Here is a 17,366-nt window from a genome sequence, read left to right as displayed (position 1 = left end):
AAACAAACATAACACATTTGAGTGTTTCTAAAACCAAGAGATTGTGTTTTAAAACCCGGTCCGGTTGAACCGAGACCCGGGGCCTTCACGGGATCGATTACCAATTTTGACTTTTCATGACAAACCCTTAAGATTAGGACGACAATCGACGAATAATTGGTGGTTAAGATGTTGGGGGTTTTGAAGAGGAAAGACCGATGAGTTGAAAAGTGATGACGGAGGTGATTTCCAATGAGTGAAACGACCGAAAATCACAAAAATCAATCAACAGCAACAACCCAATTGGCAAGGGGAACAAGGGTAAGATGAGATGGGTTTTGGTCAAAAGGCTGAGGAGAATGTTTTCGTGGTGATAAGATGTGTTGTCGATGCCGGAAATAGACCATATTTGGCCTAGGTTGTCGACGTCGACGGTGTAATTTTGGGTGTTTTATAAGATTTCAAACTTGTAGAGACTTATGTGTAATTTTTAGGGGTGTTTTTGCCGAATTTCAAACCTTTGGACATGTTGACATCACCAGTTTGACCCACCGGCTCAACCGGTCAACCCGAGACCCAGCCACTTTGTCGGATTTCACCCCGAGCCTGGTTTAAAACCTTGCCAAGAGGGATATATCCTCTTGTGATAGACTGGGGGTCAAAATGTCATTCAGCCTAATAAGATAATATTTTCTGGGATTTTCTGGAAGTAACAGTAGTATCCAGCAAAGTCAGAAAGTGAAACTGATGTCCTTGCGGCAGCAGCCAGCAATCGTTAATAGGAAAGTTACTAGGACATAAATCTTCATATCACAGATACTTTAGAAAGATGGGAATTGGCAAAATATACTATAATTCTATGAATGTTCATACTGGCTCATCAAACATAAATAACTATAATTAGAAAATACCATTTAGCATGCCACCTTCTTCCCTAATAGCAAGATATCAGTCCAGTTACATTGAATAAAAAGAAGACCACCAAACTTAATCCACATTTGCATGTTTTAACAACAAAAATTGCTAAAAAACTGAGATTAAATAAAGATTCCACAAAAAACAGCAAGGGCGAAAATATGCATAGAGAGAAGACAGGGTTACCACAATCGCAACTATGCCATAACTACTGCAGCTATTGGCATAATTGTTCAACTGCTGTCACAATCTGGGCAGGCTGAACAACGGTCCATTCCTCCAATGTTCCAGCATATGGAGTTGGAACATCTTGAGAAGACAGGCATACAATAGGTGCATCCAAGTAATCATGGAAATTCTCAGTGATAGCTGCAGTTAAACTAGCACCAATTCCACCAGTCCGCATGCACTCCTCCACGATCAGCACACGATGCGTCTTTTTAATTGAATTTCCAATGGTGTGAAGATCAAATGGTTTCAATGACCTGATATCAATAACTTCGGGATCGTACCCCTTGTTAACCAAGGTTTTGGCAGCCTGCATCACATGATACCTCATTCGGGAATAGGTAAGAATAGTGACATGCTCCCCAGGCCTAACCATTTCAGCTTCCTCAAGATTACAAATGTATTCTTCATCTGGAATCCTCTCCTTAAGGTTGTAAAGCAAAACATGTTCAAAAAGTATCACTGGGTTATCACTTCGGATTGCAGCTTTCATCAAGCCCTTTGCATTATATGGAGTTGAGCATGCTACCATTTGAATTCCCGGGATTGATTGAAAATATGACTCAAGGCGTTGAGAGTGCTCAGCTCCAAGTTGCCGACCAACTCCACCAGGTCCACGAATAACAATTGGTATTTTAAACTGGCCACCAGAAGTATAGTGAAGCATTCCACAATTGTTGGAGATCTGGTTAAATGCCAAAAGGAGAAATCCCATGTTCATTCCCTCAACAATTGGCCTCAGGCCGGTCATGGCAGCTCCAATGCCCATACCGGTGAAGGAATTCTCAGCAATAGGGGTGTCAAGAACCCTGAGATCCCCATACTTGGTAGCCAGACCTCTTGTTACTTTGTATGAGCCTCCATAGTGACCCACATCTTCACCCATCACGCATACATTTGGATCTCTGTCCATTTCCTCTTCCAAGCCCTCTCGTAAAGCTTCAAAAAGCAAGAGTTCATGCCTGTGAAAAGAAAATGCAAAAATCAGTTAACTGTATCCTCCATTAGTAACATTGAAACCATTCCACTTGTATAAATTAGAAATTAGTGGAAGATAATGGCTATAACAAATAATCTCAATTTCATTCCATTTGGCAACTTGAAACAGTTGAAAGGTCAATTTAGTTGTTGCCTAACTAGACTCTCAAATACAAAGATAACTCCAGAGGTATTCCAAGCACTTAAATATATATCACCTTTAGATTCTATCTAGCTAATCAAATTCCATTTAAGGATAACTTTGGACCACTGCACAGAGGATGGAGCATATTTTGTCAAAGGCATGAGAAACACCAAAGCTGTAGGTTCAGAAGCATCATTATTCTACATCTTACAGGAAAGATACATCAACTAAAATGTATTAGATAATATCCGAGAAAATCACTTTCAAGGAATACCGTAAAGGTGCATTTGGTAAATGAGAGTTCCCATGTTCGGCTTTCTAACAGAGACAAGATTAATAATCCCTGCTCCACCAATCAATCTCACTTGCAAACTATAACTAAACACATTGAGAACCTTGAGTTCAGGTTGTCCATGTTTTTTGGACTACATTTTCAGGATATAATCTTTATTGTTGAGTTATATTTTAAATTTTAAATTTATTAATTTAATTACATAACTGATTAATTCTTTTAAATAAAAGTACATAAATATTCAATGAGTAATCAGAAATATTATTTAAATGTTTTTTAATTAGTTAATACTGTAAAATTCCATAGCCAATAGTAAAATTAATTATGGTATTATAAACAAAATATTTAAATTAATTTGAAAGAAAATTTAAATATTAATCAACTTTAATCTAAATTAGATTTCATTAGTTCTGGGGAATTTGTGCTCATACAATTATCCAATTCTGTTATGCATGCCAACATCCCTCAAAATTCTTAGTACTAGTTAGTCTCATAACATACAATCTCTATGTCAATAAAATTCTTGTTCTTTATCAGGGTGATTATTTAACAACAAATTAAAAATCCTATAGTTTATAGACCAACTGATATTAATTTTAAAATAAAACATACTTAAGTATTAAGTCATCACGAACTACTTTAATCAGTAGCTAAGCTAAAAAGCACTTGAATAAAGGACCAGAAAATTACCCAGGCTTCGAGGCTGAAGTAGAAGCCGCAGAATCAGGTTTAGTCTATAAATTCACAGAATAACAAATTCAGTACAGAGTAAAAAAATTATAGAGAAACAAAACTTACAGATTATGTTTACTTACTGCAACTGCATTAGTATCAACTTTTGAGCCTTCTGAGATCTCGAGCCCGAACCAAAATTCGTGCTTCCATCAGATCTGACGACGACGAAGCCGCTTTTCTTCCTAATTCAATTACAAAAAATCAATTCTAAATCTTAATTTAATTTTTAAAACGAATTAATTGATATCAGTCGGCAGCGAACCTGAGAGAGATCTGCGAGAAGGAAGCAAGCTTCTTAGAATCGAAGCTTGGCGTTGTCGGTGATAAGCAGTGGCAGCTCCTATTCCCTGGAAAATCGCGGCCATTGGATTCACAGAATATAGAGCGCTGCTTGTTTTAGAGTGCAAGGAAGAAAGAAAGACAGTGGTTTAAATTTATATCGAAAAACGAAAGGACAATGGGCGGAGAATTGAGCAGTTTGTGTTTGTGAGCTCTTTCACGTTGCTCTCGTAGCGTTCGTTCGGCGATTAATTGAAGAAGCGGGAGAACTACCACATGTTAACAGCCCCAAACATTGTTTACATCGCCGTCTGTCTTATTAATCGCTATCAAATTGGAAGCAGCCACGTCAGAATTTTGAAGGGTGATTATGTCAATTCAAGTTGGCTTTTCGGGATTTTGACTACGGAATTGCCCTAAGTGGAAAAGAACACGTAAGCTTGTGGCCTTTTTGGGTAATGGATTACGATCGTTGGTGACCACCTGGACCAACCGTAACTAGCACTCGTAATGTGTACCAGGAAGGGATCTAATACAAGTTGTTCTATCGTATTATGTTGTGATTGTGTTGATTTAAATAGATATTAATTCATTTACGGTACGTATCACAAAGGATTAAAAATTTTGATATCATGTTGCTCGCGTTAGTTTATAATTCATATTATGTTAATAAATTAATACCTATAGATCCACTATTTGGCCTTAAGTTTATTATTTTACACTATTTAGCGTATTACATATTTAGATTAGAAATCAAATTACTTAATCTTCAAGGTTCTCTTCTTCAATTAACTCTAAAAAAATTCAAAGGTGATGGTTGAAACAATTCACATTTAGTGAAACCTCGTGTTTTCAACTAATCCACCGGTACATAACATTCTTGGGTTTCAAGTTTCAACCATCTACCGCCCCTGAAGTATCTGAAATTTGTTAGACCTAAAAGTAGGATATTACACAAATACCTCCCATGCCACAGTTTTGGACGTTAAAACTGACGGGTTGAGGTAAAAAATAATTTAAATGAGAAGTCATATCTAATGCTTTTGAAAATGTTCCAGTTCCATAATCATAAGATTATTATATCTATTTATTGAAAAGTATTTATTTATAAAAATTATTATTTTTATTATTTTATTAATGATTTGAATATTTTATTTAGATTTTTAAGTTTTAAATTTTTTTTTTTTTGTGATTTGGATGTGTCCGGGTCGCTTACTTGTAACTCAACTATCCTCAATATCCTATAATTACTGATTAGGTAATAACTCTAGTGGTTACCCAATAGCAATCGACGAGGGATCGAATTCAGGACCTCTTGATTAATACACCTAAAAATCCTTATCGAGCCACTCGACATCCAAAGATAGGGTTTTTTTTTTTTTTTTTTTTTTTTTTTTTTTTTTTTTTTTGTATCAAGGTATCCAAATCAAATTATGTATAACTCAACTAATCCTCGAGGTCCAATTAAACACTCTATAAACTCAAAGAACTAGATAAACTACAATATTATTATGGTTAGTGGTTTCTTTGAACCCAAAAACTCTGGTAAGTGGCCTTTCCTTGATTGCCAGTGCAAAACTGGGGGTAGGTAGATTCAGTTTATTTTTTGCCCTTTATTCCTACATCCATAACATTTTAATATATTTTCAATTATCTCTTTTAAGTATTTAAAATGATAATTACAACCTTTAATTTCTAAATATTTAAAATCATAAATAAAAAACCTTTAATTTTTAGAAAATGTATTATTGTAACGGAAATAATTGATTATGATTGTTTTAACACTTTAAGGTTCTATCAAAAAAGAAAACTATTATATATGTTAAATTTGACCAAGTAAGAAAATAATTAAAGAAAACAAAGAAATTATCGAAAAATGAAAAGCAAGAATTTTTTTTTTTAATTATTAAGTCTTTACATCAAAAATGAAAATAATTTTTTCAATTCATATAAATTTTTATTGACATTATATATAATAATAACTTATTGTTAATTATGTAACTATTATTTTATTATTATTATTGACAATATAAATATATAATTTTAAAATAAAAAATATCAAATTCATCTTAAAAATATAAAACGCCAGTTATATTTGGTGGAATAAAGAAAATAAAAAACCACCTAAAATAATTTAATAAAAAAATAATTTTTTTTAGTTGCATGGGATAAAATTCCAACTGTCTAGTGTGTACTACTAGAATAAGAAAAGTGTCAAAGCCTCATCGGCCAGTTCAAAACGATCAAACAGTCGTTACAAAACGACAAGAGAATGGAAGCATTCTATCTCTTGTGCTCAATCCTCTCCACATTTTTTACTTCCCTCGCTCTCTCCCTCCTCCTTCCCTTCCGCACGGTCTTCCGCCTCCTTCATCCGCCGCTGACGTCTCCTTCATCCGCCGCTGACGTCTCAGACTCAGTTTCTCTGTACGAAGGCACCGTGTGGCACGAGCGCCGTCGCCCTGTCCGCCACTCTTTCAAGTATCCCGTACGCTACGCGCTCTTCGACCTTGACCATGCGCTCCACGCGCCGCTTGACCATCTCTCCGCTGGAGAAGCTCGCCGAGTGGCTGAGACTAATGGACCAGTGTACATTTTCTATTACTATTCTTTTTTATTTAGCACGTGAATTTCATATTTTGGTAATGTGAATTATAATACTAGTGAATTCATTTTAGTTACATGCTGAATATTCGTTTCATGAAATTTTTTTAATCTGTTGATTTTCAACTGAATTGAAGCAGCATTTGAATTTGCATTTATTTTCAACGTAGTTTATTGTTTTGAGTGTTATGTAACTTACGTTTGGCTTAGAATTTAAACACAGGTACTGTGTTTTTGAAAAAAGGAAACAAAAGATTTTAAGAGAGCGAGCATTTTTGGGATATGATACTAATAGCTAGTGTAAAATCAGAAAATGAACAAAAAAAATGATCCGTGCTCTAATTTTCAAAAAGTTAAACCCTGAAAACAGTTTTTCGGATATGAAAACTATAGTGATACAACACAGATTTTGGATTATATTTTACTTTTTAAAATTATTTTTGAATATCAAATCAATTCATAAAAGTGTTTCAAACAATTTGATATTGTGATGCATTTTGCAGTTTACTCTTAACTATACCTCGTAGTGTGGGATATGAACAAAATCCTTTGAGTTTGTATTACTGCTATCAAGTGGAAGGCTCTACTCAGTGTTTGAAGAAATGCATTGCTGAGGTATGTAAATTATGTGCTTCTTTAATTTGAAATGTGCATGGAGCATGGTGTTCTTAAAGTCATTGGCCATCCATTTAATAAATCAAGCATATTATGCTTCTGCATCTTCTTTATTTTGATTTTATATTAATTGTCAATCTAATTGATGATTGAAGCTGGAAGGTTTTTGCTGATGGTATTGACGGTTTCTCTTCTTATAGGTAACTAATACACCATGGGGCGAAAGAGTAACATTTGTTTTTAATCCCAATTCAGATTTGGTGGCTAAACCATTACATGTCAGTCCTTTTATGGTAGGTTCTGCATTTCTTTTGCTATTGCACTGTTTATTTATTTATTTTATAAATTTCACTACCGCATGCTTCTGATAGATACTTTATTGATAAATATTTTATATAATATTTGGAAATTTAGTTGATGTCATTGATTTTCTTACATTCTTTTGAATTTACTATGTTCTGGAGCACTACACATGGCTACACTATATAATTGTATATGCTCTGGAATGCTATAGGCTGTCTTCTTTAAATTTAACTGATTCTGTCAATGCTTTCTCAAAGAAAGAGTATAAGTATCCTTGCCAAGCTTTTGGTTTGATGAAAGGAAAGGAAGGTCAAAATTATGTTTGCTTGTCTTACTTATATGACTAGAAAATTTTGAATCAACTGGAAGTGTTGGTTGACATGCCCAATCATGGGGACAAAGGGGATTGCATTGTGGTATCCTTGATGAAGTACAACTTTGAGAGAATTCAAATTTCTGATTTATGGTGGCTAATGCTTAAAAGGCAGTATTTGGTGGCTTTAGACATCTAGTAGAATGGTTCAAGGTGTTGTGTTGATACAGAACAGATTGTACTGATGTTTAAGGAGGATAAGATTTCTGGCACCGAGGAATTGGGTTGCATTTCTGGGCATCAACTAAATTAAGGATTTTAGTTATGCTTTTGATTAGCTGGTTAACAGAAACAGGTAAAGATAATTTGTGGAAACTTAGGATTTTGATGGGATGAAAGAAGAGTTTGTTTGAGTTGCAATATAGGGAAACAAACCTTCCAGTGATCAGTTACCATGAACAGTAAATTGGTAGCGATAGGTATGAGTTGTTTTTTTTGATGAAGGGATTAAAAGTGGCAGCAGAATAGTGAATTGTTGCCATGATGTAGCGACAAAATAAAAGAGAGTTATAATGAACTTCAAGTCTTATTCTCCAATGAATGATTCACATGAAGAAAAATAAATGGCATCATCAGGTATTTTATGTGGTTAAATTGAATGGTTAATGGAAGATACAATGGTTGCAGTGAAATCCCCTCATAGTAGGGCCTGCAAAACGGTTGACATCTAGTAATGAGTGCTACTATTTTCTTTGTCCAGATTTATATTAGTTTTGATTTCTCATGTACAAATCAAGGGAAAAGATACTAGTGTTAGTTAATTCAAATATAGTAATATCCTATTTTTGAAATTGTATGAGTAATGCAAGATTCATGCCTTTTGAAAAGGCATGCTTTGTTGATGTTATATCTGGGAGTTTCACATATCATGCACAATGTAACATGGTTATGCTCTTCTTTCTTATACAAAAGAGATACCAAGCAATAATTTCCACAAAAATTTCAGGATATGCTTGGGACTTGGAACATCAGGGCTAATTCTCCTGGAGAGAATTTAAATATATCAATCTCAGTTCAGCATCCTCAGCTTGGTGACTATTTTGTAGCTACCTTGAGAGCAAAAAGGGTCTCCTCAGTAATGGTGTCTGATCATGCCATGTTCTTCTGGTTAATGCCTCATAAGGTTGCACTGTGGATATATTGGCATGTAAGTCCAATTGAAAGATTGTTAAACAATGTGATGCATTTGATATAGAAACATCTAATCTATGAAAGAATATGGATACACTAGAGATTTCAAAAGATATTACATGGGGAAAATATTTTTTTGCTGTAACATGCATTTCATGATTGGATTGACTCATAAATGTCTCCTAACAACATTAAGAACCACAAAATTAAGAATTAGGGGTAATATATTTTGTTCCCCTCTTTGAGAGAACTGTATGTTTGTATTCTAGAATTGATATAATTTAATACTTAACTATACTGCTAACAAATGGAAAAGAAAAGGGAAACCAATTTTACTTTATACAGTCTACTTCTTATGCAAAATTAACATAAACTGAACCAAGTTTTTAATGAACCGACCAAAGTGCTGAAAATTTTAAGTCAAATCAAAAGCTATCAATAGAAGCCATTAATTAGTGACAAGAGTACTGTTTTCATGATTTGCTAGGAGGGACACATTAGTGATAATTTTGATTTGTTGTTACATATTGAAAATAGCAGAAACTGATACACAAAAATTTTGATCATTACTCTGATGCAAGAGCCACCATTTGTGCTTCTTGTATCAACTAAAATTTTCCCATGCAATCAAAAGATGTGCACCTGACTCAAGGTGGCTTCAATTTAGCCTTATCTGAGTGCTTAATTGGAGTTTTTGGCATTTCTCAGACACGCTCACTGCAGGATAAGCTGCAAAAATGGCAACTTGAGTGGGAACTTGAATGAGTTTGGAACCTGTAGAATGCACTTATTTTCCTTTTTTTATCAATATACTTCATCTCCACATAAGTTTTCAGAAAGATTCTTGATTTTCTTGCCATTAGATATTGTACCTATTGTCTAATGAACACTTTAAATGAAATACATTTCCCTGTGCTTCAAATTGAATCAATTATTTATCTGTTTTTAACATGTTTTTCTAGGCGATTAAGCTATGGTGGAAAAATTTGTCATTTATCCAACACCCTAGGTATACTAACCCAGAGTATAGGAAGGAAGCTTTGATACGTGATCAGAAACTTCAATGCTGTCCAGCTGTTGGAGGCAATAATGATAATTATTTGCAAGTTGAAGGAAGTGATCTGAGATATCAGGCTGACCGGAATATTGGGGATCGTTGGTTTGCATGGAGAGATGCTAAGTGGCCTTGGTCTTGAATGTTATCGGTAAGCCTTTACGTTGTCTGGTTCAATATTAAAAGATGCTTTTTCTTATTCTTCCTATGTATAGTTTGTTACCAATATATGTGGGGTTTGCCACGCTCATTGGTATGCAATAAATATTTTATGACTGAATGGTATTTCCCATTTGAAGGGAAGATACTCACTGAGCTCCCTTTTTTCTTCAGTAAAGCAAGTAAATGTTCTAATAATCCTTTGTAATTATGGAATCCATTGTTTCCCATCTCAAATTTTCAATCTGTTATTTACTTGGGTGTATTTTTAGACTTGATTGAAATACTTAAATGGTAAATACATATCAAACAGTGTCATCCTGTAAAGCATGGATCTAGCTATACAGGAAAACTGTTTACACTCATTTTTCCCCTCTTCGGTCATCTTCATCTTGAGCATGTGTATGTTTTTATTTTTAACTGTTGTAATAGATTTGGAGTACTGATTACCAACTTTCATATATTTAGTTGGAAAAACATGATCTTGAGGATGGTTCTGCTTTGATTCAAGTATATTTGCACAAAAAAAGTGCAGGGAATTTATTCCAATTTATATATGGTAAAAAATTGCATAGAGAGAAGACAGGGTTACCACAATCGCAACTATGCCATAACTACTGCAGCTATGGCATAATTGTTCAACTGCTGTCACAATCTGGGCAGGCTGAACAACGGTCCATTCCTCCAATGTTCCAGCATATGGAGTTGGAACATCTTGAGAAGACAGGCATACAATAGGTGCATCCAAGTAATCATGGAAATTCTCAGTGATAGCTGCAGTTAAACTAGCACCAATTCCACCAGTCCGCATGCACTCCTCCACGATCAGCACACGATGCGTCTTTTTAATTGAATTTCCAATGGTGTGAAGATCAAATGGTTTCAATGACCTGATATCATAACTTCGGGATCGTACCCTTGTAACACAAGGTTTTGGCAGCCTGCATCACATGATACCTCATTCGGGAATAGGTAAGAATAGTGACATGCTCCCAGCGTACCATTTCAGCTTCCTCAAGATTACAAAAGTATTCTTCATCTGGAATCCTCTCCTTAAGGTTGTAAAGCAAAACATGTTCAAAAAGTATCACTGGGTTATCACTCGGATTGCAGCTTTCATCAAGCCCTTGCATTATATGGAGTTGAGCATGCACCATTTGAATTCCCGGGATTGATTGAAAATATGACTCAAGGCGTTGAGAGTGCTCAGCTCCAAGTTGCCGACCAACTCCACCAGGTCCCCGAATAACAATTGGTATTTTAAATGGCCACCAGAAGTATAGTGAAGCATTCCACATGTTGGAGATTGGTTAAATGCCAAAAGGAGAAATCCATGTTCATTCCCTAACAATTGGCCTCAGGCCGGTCATGGCAGCTCCAATGCCATACCGGTGAAGGAATTCTCAGCAATAGGGGTGTCAAGAACCCTGAGATCCCCATACTTGGTAGCCAGACCTCTTGTTACTTTGTAGTGCCTCCATAGTGACCCACATCTTCACCCATCACGCATACTTGGATCTCTGTCCATTTCCTCTTCCAAGCCCTCTCGTAAAGCTTCAAAAAGCAAGAGTTCATGCCTGTGAAAAGAAAATGCAAAAAACAGTTAACGTATCCTCATTAGAACATTGAAACCATTCCACTGTATAAATTAGAAATTAGTGGAAGATAATGGCTATAACAATAATCTCAATTTCATTCCATCTGGCAACTTGAAACAGTTGAAAGGTCAATTTAGTTGTTGCCTAACTAGACTCTCAATACAAAGATAACTCCAGGGTATTCCAAGCACTTAAATATATATCACCTTTAGATTCTATCTAGCTAATCAAATTCCATTTAAGGATAACTTTGGACCACTGCACAGAGGATGGAGCATATTTTGTCAAAGGCATGAGAAACACCAAAGCTGTAGGTTCAGAAGCATCATTATTCTACATCTAACAGGAAAGATACATCAACTAAAATGTATTAGATAATATCCGAGAAAATCACTTTCAAGGAATACCGTAAAGGTGCACTTTGGTATATGAGAGTTCCCATGTTCGGCTTCTAAAGAGACAAGATTAATAATCCCTGCTCCACCAATAATTCACTTGAAACTATAACTAAACACATTGAGAACCTTGAGTTCAGGTTGTCCATGTTTTTGGACTACATTTTCAGGATATAATCTTCATTGTGAGTTATAGTTTAAATTTTAAATTATTAATTTAATTACATAACTGATTAATTCTTTTAAATAAAAGTACATAAATTCAAGAGTAATCAGAAATATTATTTAAATGTTTTTTAATTAGTTAATACTGTAAAACCATAGCCAATAGTAAAATTAATTATGGTATTATAAACAAAATATTTAAATTAATTGAAAGAAAATTTAAATATAATCAACTTTAATCAAATTAGATTTCATTAGTTCTGGGGATTTGTTCATACAATTATCCATTGCCTCAGAAATTCTTAGTACTGTATGTCTCATAACATACAATCTCTATGTCAATAAAAATTCTTGTTCTTTATCAATGGTGATTATGTAAAAAAACAAATTAAGATCCTATAGTTATAAACCAGCTGATATTAAATTTTAAATAAAACATACATACTTAAGTATAAGTCAATCCAGAACTACTTTAATCAGTAACTAAAGCTAAAAAAAAAAAAAAAAAACTTGAGTAAAAGAGCAAAGAAAAGTACCAGGCTTCGAGGCTGAAGTAGAAGCCGCAGAATCAGGATAGTCATAAATTCACAAGAATAACAAATTCAGTAACGAATAGAAAAATTATAGAGAACAAAAACTTAGAGATTAATGATTACTTACTGCAACTGCATTAGTGATCAACTTTTGAGCCTTCTGAGATCTGGAGCCCGAACCAAAATTCGTGCTTCCATCAGATCTGACGACGACGAAGCTCGCTTTTCTTCCTAATTCAATTACAAAAATCATATTCAAATCTTAATTTAATTTGTTTAAAACGAATGTAATTGAGTTCGGTCGGCAGCGAACCTGAGAGAGATCTGCGAGAAGGAGCGGAAGCTTCTTAGAATCGAAGCAATTGGACGGTGTCGGTGATAAGGCAGTGGCAGCTCCTATTCCCTGGAAATCGCGGCCATTGGATTCACGAATATAGAGAGAGCTGCTTGTTATAGAGTGCAAGGAGAGAGAAAGACAGTGGTTTAAATTTATCGAGAAAACGAAAGGAAATGGGCGGAGAAATTGAGGCCAGTTTGTTTTGTGAGCTTTCACGTTGCTCTCGTAGCGTTCGTTCGGCGATTTAATGAAGAAGCGGAAGAACTACCACGTGTTAACAGCCCACAACATTGTTTACATCGCGTCGTCTTATTAATCGCTACAAATTGGAAGTAGCCACGTCAGAATTTTGAAGGGTGATTATGTCAATTCAAGTGGCTTCAGGGATTTTGAATTACGGAATTGCCCTAAGTGGGAAGAGACACGTAACGTAAGCTCTGTTGCTTTTTGGGGTAATGGTAGGACGTTGGTGACCCACTGGACCAACCGTAACTAGCGCTCGTAATGTGGTACTAGGAAGGGATCTAAACATATTGTTCTATGGTAGTTTGGTGATGGTTTGATTTCAAATAGATATAGTTCATATCATGCGATCACAAAGGAATAAAGGATTAAGAATTTGGATATGCTCGTGTCAGTTTAATAATTCATTTTATGTTAATAAATTAAACCTTTGTATTATAATCTTGATATATATATCAAGGGTGTTTTTGGTTTAAGAAATGTTGTATTATTAAGAATGTATATTAGTAGAAAAAAATTATCTTTAGGGTGTGTTTGGTTCATGGAATATTGAATTACTGAGAATGTTAGATTACTGAAATCTTATATACGTTGAAGATTACTGGGAATCTTTAGGAAAAATGTGTTGGGTAGTTGATAAGTATGTTATATTAATATGTTTGGTTAGGGGGAATAAATTGGTGGGTATGTTATTTAAATTACTAAATTGCCAAATATAATATAATATTATTTTTATATTAGTTTTTGAATATTCTTTTAACCCCAATATTTCAAATTTAGCTAAAAACACCCTGCTTATATAAAACTTAATTTATAACAAAATCACCCCCATCCCTTGCCACCGCCTGGCCACGCAAACCACGACGAAAATCACCGTGAGTAGCTCACCGTGACGTGAGGCTTAATATGGTCATTTCTAGCTATATTGATGGCCGAAAATGGAAAGATCTGACCGATAATGACCAAGGATCTAGATTGATATGGCTGTTTTTGCCATCAATATGGCCAGAAACGGCCATATCGAAGCCTCCTAGTGACTCCGGTCATTTTAGGGACTCCGGCAGTGGTTGGCCCGCTGTCCAGTGGTGGTTGGGTAACGTTGGTGGTCTGTAATTTGTTTTAAATATAAGGGTATTATTGTCCAAAACTTAATTAAACAAGGGTAAAATTGAAATGGTATATTAATTTAAATTGATTTTAAAACAGGGGCATTATTGTCCAAAATTTTTATTAATAAGGGATAGAATTGTAACAAAAATAAGATTCTTTGGTAATCTATATCCATTATTACCGACAATAACAACTATTGGTAATGCAAGATTACCGGAATCTTATATTACTTAACAACTAAACATGATAATCAAGTAATATAAGATGATATAACCCCAATAATCTTTATTACCTCCAACCAACGTCTCCTAAAGATTGTTGGAAATGTTTAGGGAAATATTGGGGTGGTTGGAATAATTGGTGGGTATATTATATTAATATGTTTGGTTGAGAGGAATAGATTAGTGGATATGTTATTCAAATTACTGAATTGTCTTCAAATTAAATATTATTATTTAGATTAAATAACCCCTTACATTTAAAACTTTGGCAAAAACAACCCCATAATAAAGTTTAAAAAATCAACATACACCCCCACCAACCCAGCCACTACTGGCCGCAGCAACTGGCAAACTAACGGCATACAAAAGGATTTGGTCGTTTTTTGACCAAATCGATGGATCTTAGCCGGAAACGACTATATTAGATTTAACCATTTTTCGGCCATATTGACACACAGAAGGTGGAATTGTGCGCCGTTCAATGACGAGGGCGACTAGCCGTCGGCGGTGGTTGTGGTGGCCGATAGCGGCAAGTGGGTGGGGTGGTGGCTTGGGTAGGCTGCAACTTGTTTGAATTCAAGGGTAATTTGTCCAAAAGTTAATTAATTGGGGTAAAATTGTAAAAGCCAGATTCATGTAAATTGATTTTAAAACAAGGGCATTATTGTCCAAAATTTTATTAATAAAGGATAAAGTTGAACAAAAATAAAATAATCAAGTAATCTTATAATACTTAAGAAAATTGAGATAATCATATCAGTAACTACTATTTATAGGAAAATTACTAAAATCTTATATTACTTGACAACCATGTTGACAACCAAACATGATAATCAAGTAATATAAGATGACAAAACTCAATAACCCTATATAACCTTCAACCAAAGCCCCATAAAATAGAATTTTTTATATCAATCGTATATCTAATAGATTTGCTACTTGGCCTTAAGTTTCTTATATGTTACACTATTTAGCGTTATTACTATACTTTAGATTAGAAAATCAAATCACTTGATCTTCAAGGTTCTCTTCTTCAATTAACTCTAAAAAAATTCAAAGGTGTATGGTTGAAACAAATTCAATTTAGTGAAACCTCGTGATTTTCAACATAATCGACCGCTACATAACATTCTTGGGTTTCAAGTTTCAACCATCTACTCCCCCTGAAGTATCTGAAATTGTTAGACCCAAAAGTGGGATATACACAAATACCTCCCATGCCATCAGTTTTGGCCATTAAAACTGACGGCTTGAAGGGTAAAAAAGTAATTTGACTTAAAAGTCTATATCTAATGCTTTTGGAAATGTTCCAGTTTCATAATCATAAGATTTTATATCCGATTATTGAAAAAGTATTTATTTAAGAAGATATATATATTATTCATGATTGAATACTTTTTTTTTTATATATTTTAAGTTCTGTAATTGGATATGGGTTGGAGAATCTCAAGATCCAAACACTGAAGGTTCTAGCGATCTAGCCAACTAGAGGAAGAGTTAGAACATCTTCGGGTAAAACGATTCAGGGAGTCTGGATCAGATTTTGGATCTGATTAAGATTAAAACCTATCTCCAACATTGAGGAAAAAGCATGGCAGACAAGGATACGCTAAAACAGTTTGCTGCCAGCCTACAAAATAAATTTCCTGGTCTTCCTCCGGTTATGCAGATTTTGTAGCTCAGGAATCCCAAGGCGATTGGGAAAAAGCTGAAAACTTGTATCTAAAGGCTGTTAAAGAGGAATACTTTGTTTCAAAGCGGAAGGTAAGAAGATTGAACTTCCGGATATATTTTTTATGATCGGAGGTGTTTGGGCCAGCTTACGTGTATATTAACTAATCCTCCAAGACCGTATAACTATTGATCGGGTAAGAACTCTATTGGCTATTCCTATTAGTAATCGAGGAGAGACTCGAACTCAGGATTCTGAGTAATACACCCAAGAATCCCTATCAACTAATCCCTGAAGACCCTATAACTACTTATCAGGTAAGAGCTCTAGCGGCTACCCTATTAGTAATCGAGGAGAGACTTAAACTCAGAACCTCTGAGTAATACACTCAATAATCCTTATCAAAACACTCGGCCACGAGAGGTATTTATTTATTTATTTTTTTGGGAATCGGGGTGTCCAGGCTAGCTTATACATAACTCAACTAATCTCGAGATTTACTGAACACCTTACAAACCCAAAGGACCAGGTAAACCACAATGTTATTGTGATAAGTGGCCTCAGGTTTTGAACCCAAAAACTTAAGAAAAAACAATAAATCTCTTTTGACTGCCAATGCAACCTGGGGTTAGGTAGATTCAGTTTCTTTTTTACCCTTTATTCCTACATCCATAACATTTTAATATATTTTCAATTATCTCTTTTAAGTATTTAAATCATAATTATAACCTTTCATTTCTAAATATTTAAATCATAAATAAAAAACCTTTAATCTTTGGAAAATGTAATTGGAACGGAAATAATTGATTATGATTGTTTTAACACTTTAAGGTTCTATCAAAAAAGAAAACTATTATACATGTTAAATTTGACCAAGTAAGAAAATAATTAAAGAAATTATCGAAAAATGAAAAGCAAGAATATATATATTTTTAATTATTAAGTCTTTACATCAAAAATCAAAATAATTTTTTCAATTAATATAAATTTGTATTGACATTATATATAATAATAAAACTTATTGTTAATTATGTAAATATTATTTATTATTATTGACAATATAAATAATATAATTTTAAAATAAAAAATATCAAACTCATCTTAAAAATATAAAACGCCAGTTATATTGGTGGAATTAAGAAAATAAAAAACCACCCAATAATTTAATTAAAAAAATTTTTTTTAGTTGCATGGGATAAAATTCCAACTGTGTAGTGTGTACTACTAGAATAAGAAAAGTGTCAAAGGCTCATCGGCCAGTTCAAAACGATCAAACTGTCGCTACAAAACGACAAGAGAATG

The 17,366-nt window shown here is 34.3% G+C and overlaps 2 protein-coding genes across 2 annotated transcripts; one reads left to right on the top strand and one right to left on the bottom strand.

The window, feature by feature from the left end:
* Positions 1–866: 866 nt before the first annotated feature.
* On the bottom strand, positions 867–15,629 carry LOC116105209 (pyruvate dehydrogenase E1 component subunit beta-3, chloroplastic-like). Its single transcript, XM_031391643.1, has 5 exons — positions 15,605–15,629; positions 12,795–12,827; positions 12,609–12,712; positions 3,228–3,271; positions 867–2,084 (listed from the first exon to the last, which is right to left on the bottom strand). Exons 1-5 carry the CDS (start codon positions 15,627–15,629, stop codon positions 1,112–1,114), a joined length of 1,179 nt encoding a protein of 392 aa, XP_031247503.1. The 3' UTR covers positions 867–1,111.
* LOC116105176 lies at positions 5,771–9,967 on the top strand. The gene is made up of 5 exons (XM_031391604.1): positions 5,771–6,140; positions 6,659–6,770; positions 6,971–7,063; positions 8,393–8,593; positions 9,540–9,967. The coding sequence occupies exons 1-5, from the start codon at positions 5,824–5,826 to the stop codon at positions 9,771–9,773; spliced, it is 957 nt and encodes a 318-aa protein (XP_031247464.1). The 5' UTR covers positions 5,771–5,823; the 3' UTR covers positions 9,774–9,967.
* Positions 15,630–17,366: the final 1,737 nt, after the last annotated feature.

The sequence above is a fragment of the Pistacia vera genome, unplaced genomic scaffold, assembly GCF_008641045.1.
Source record: "Pistacia vera cultivar Batoury unplaced genomic scaffold, PisVer_v2 Contig495, whole genome shotgun sequence".
Taxonomy (NCBI): Eukaryota; Viridiplantae; Streptophyta; class Magnoliopsida; order Sapindales; family Anacardiaceae; genus Pistacia; species Pistacia vera.
This window is presented reverse-complemented; position numbering and strand designations above follow the sequence as displayed.

What these genes read in the sequence shown, in the direction of transcription:
- LOC116105209 (XM_031391643.1), bottom strand. Translation starts at nt 15,629, where the DNA reads ATGGCCAAAACTGATGGCATGGGAG. An exon ending in CAAAACTGATGGCATGGGAG is followed by an intron (nt 12,828 to 15,604) that starts GTATTTGTGTAT and finishes TTCGATTCTAAG; the next exon opens with AAGCTTCCGCTCCTTCTCGC. An exon ending in TTCTCGCAGATCTCTCTCAG is followed by an intron (nt 12,713 to 12,794) that starts GTTCGCTGCCGA and finishes TAATTGAATTAG; the next exon opens with GAAGAAAAGCGAGCTTCGTC.
- LOC116105176 (XM_031391604.1), top strand. Translation starts at nt 5,824, where the DNA reads ATGGAAGCATTCTATCTCTTGTGCTCAATCCTCTCCACATTTTTTACT. An exon ending in GCTGAGACTAATGGACCAGT is followed by an intron (nt 6,141 to 6,658) that starts GTACATTTTCTA and finishes TGCATTTTGCAG; the next exon opens with TTTACTCTTAACTATACCTC. An exon ending in TACATGTCAGTCCTTTTATG is followed by an intron (nt 7,064 to 8,392) that starts GTAGGTTCTGCA and finishes CAAAAATTTCAG; the next exon opens with GATATGCTTGGGACTTGGAA.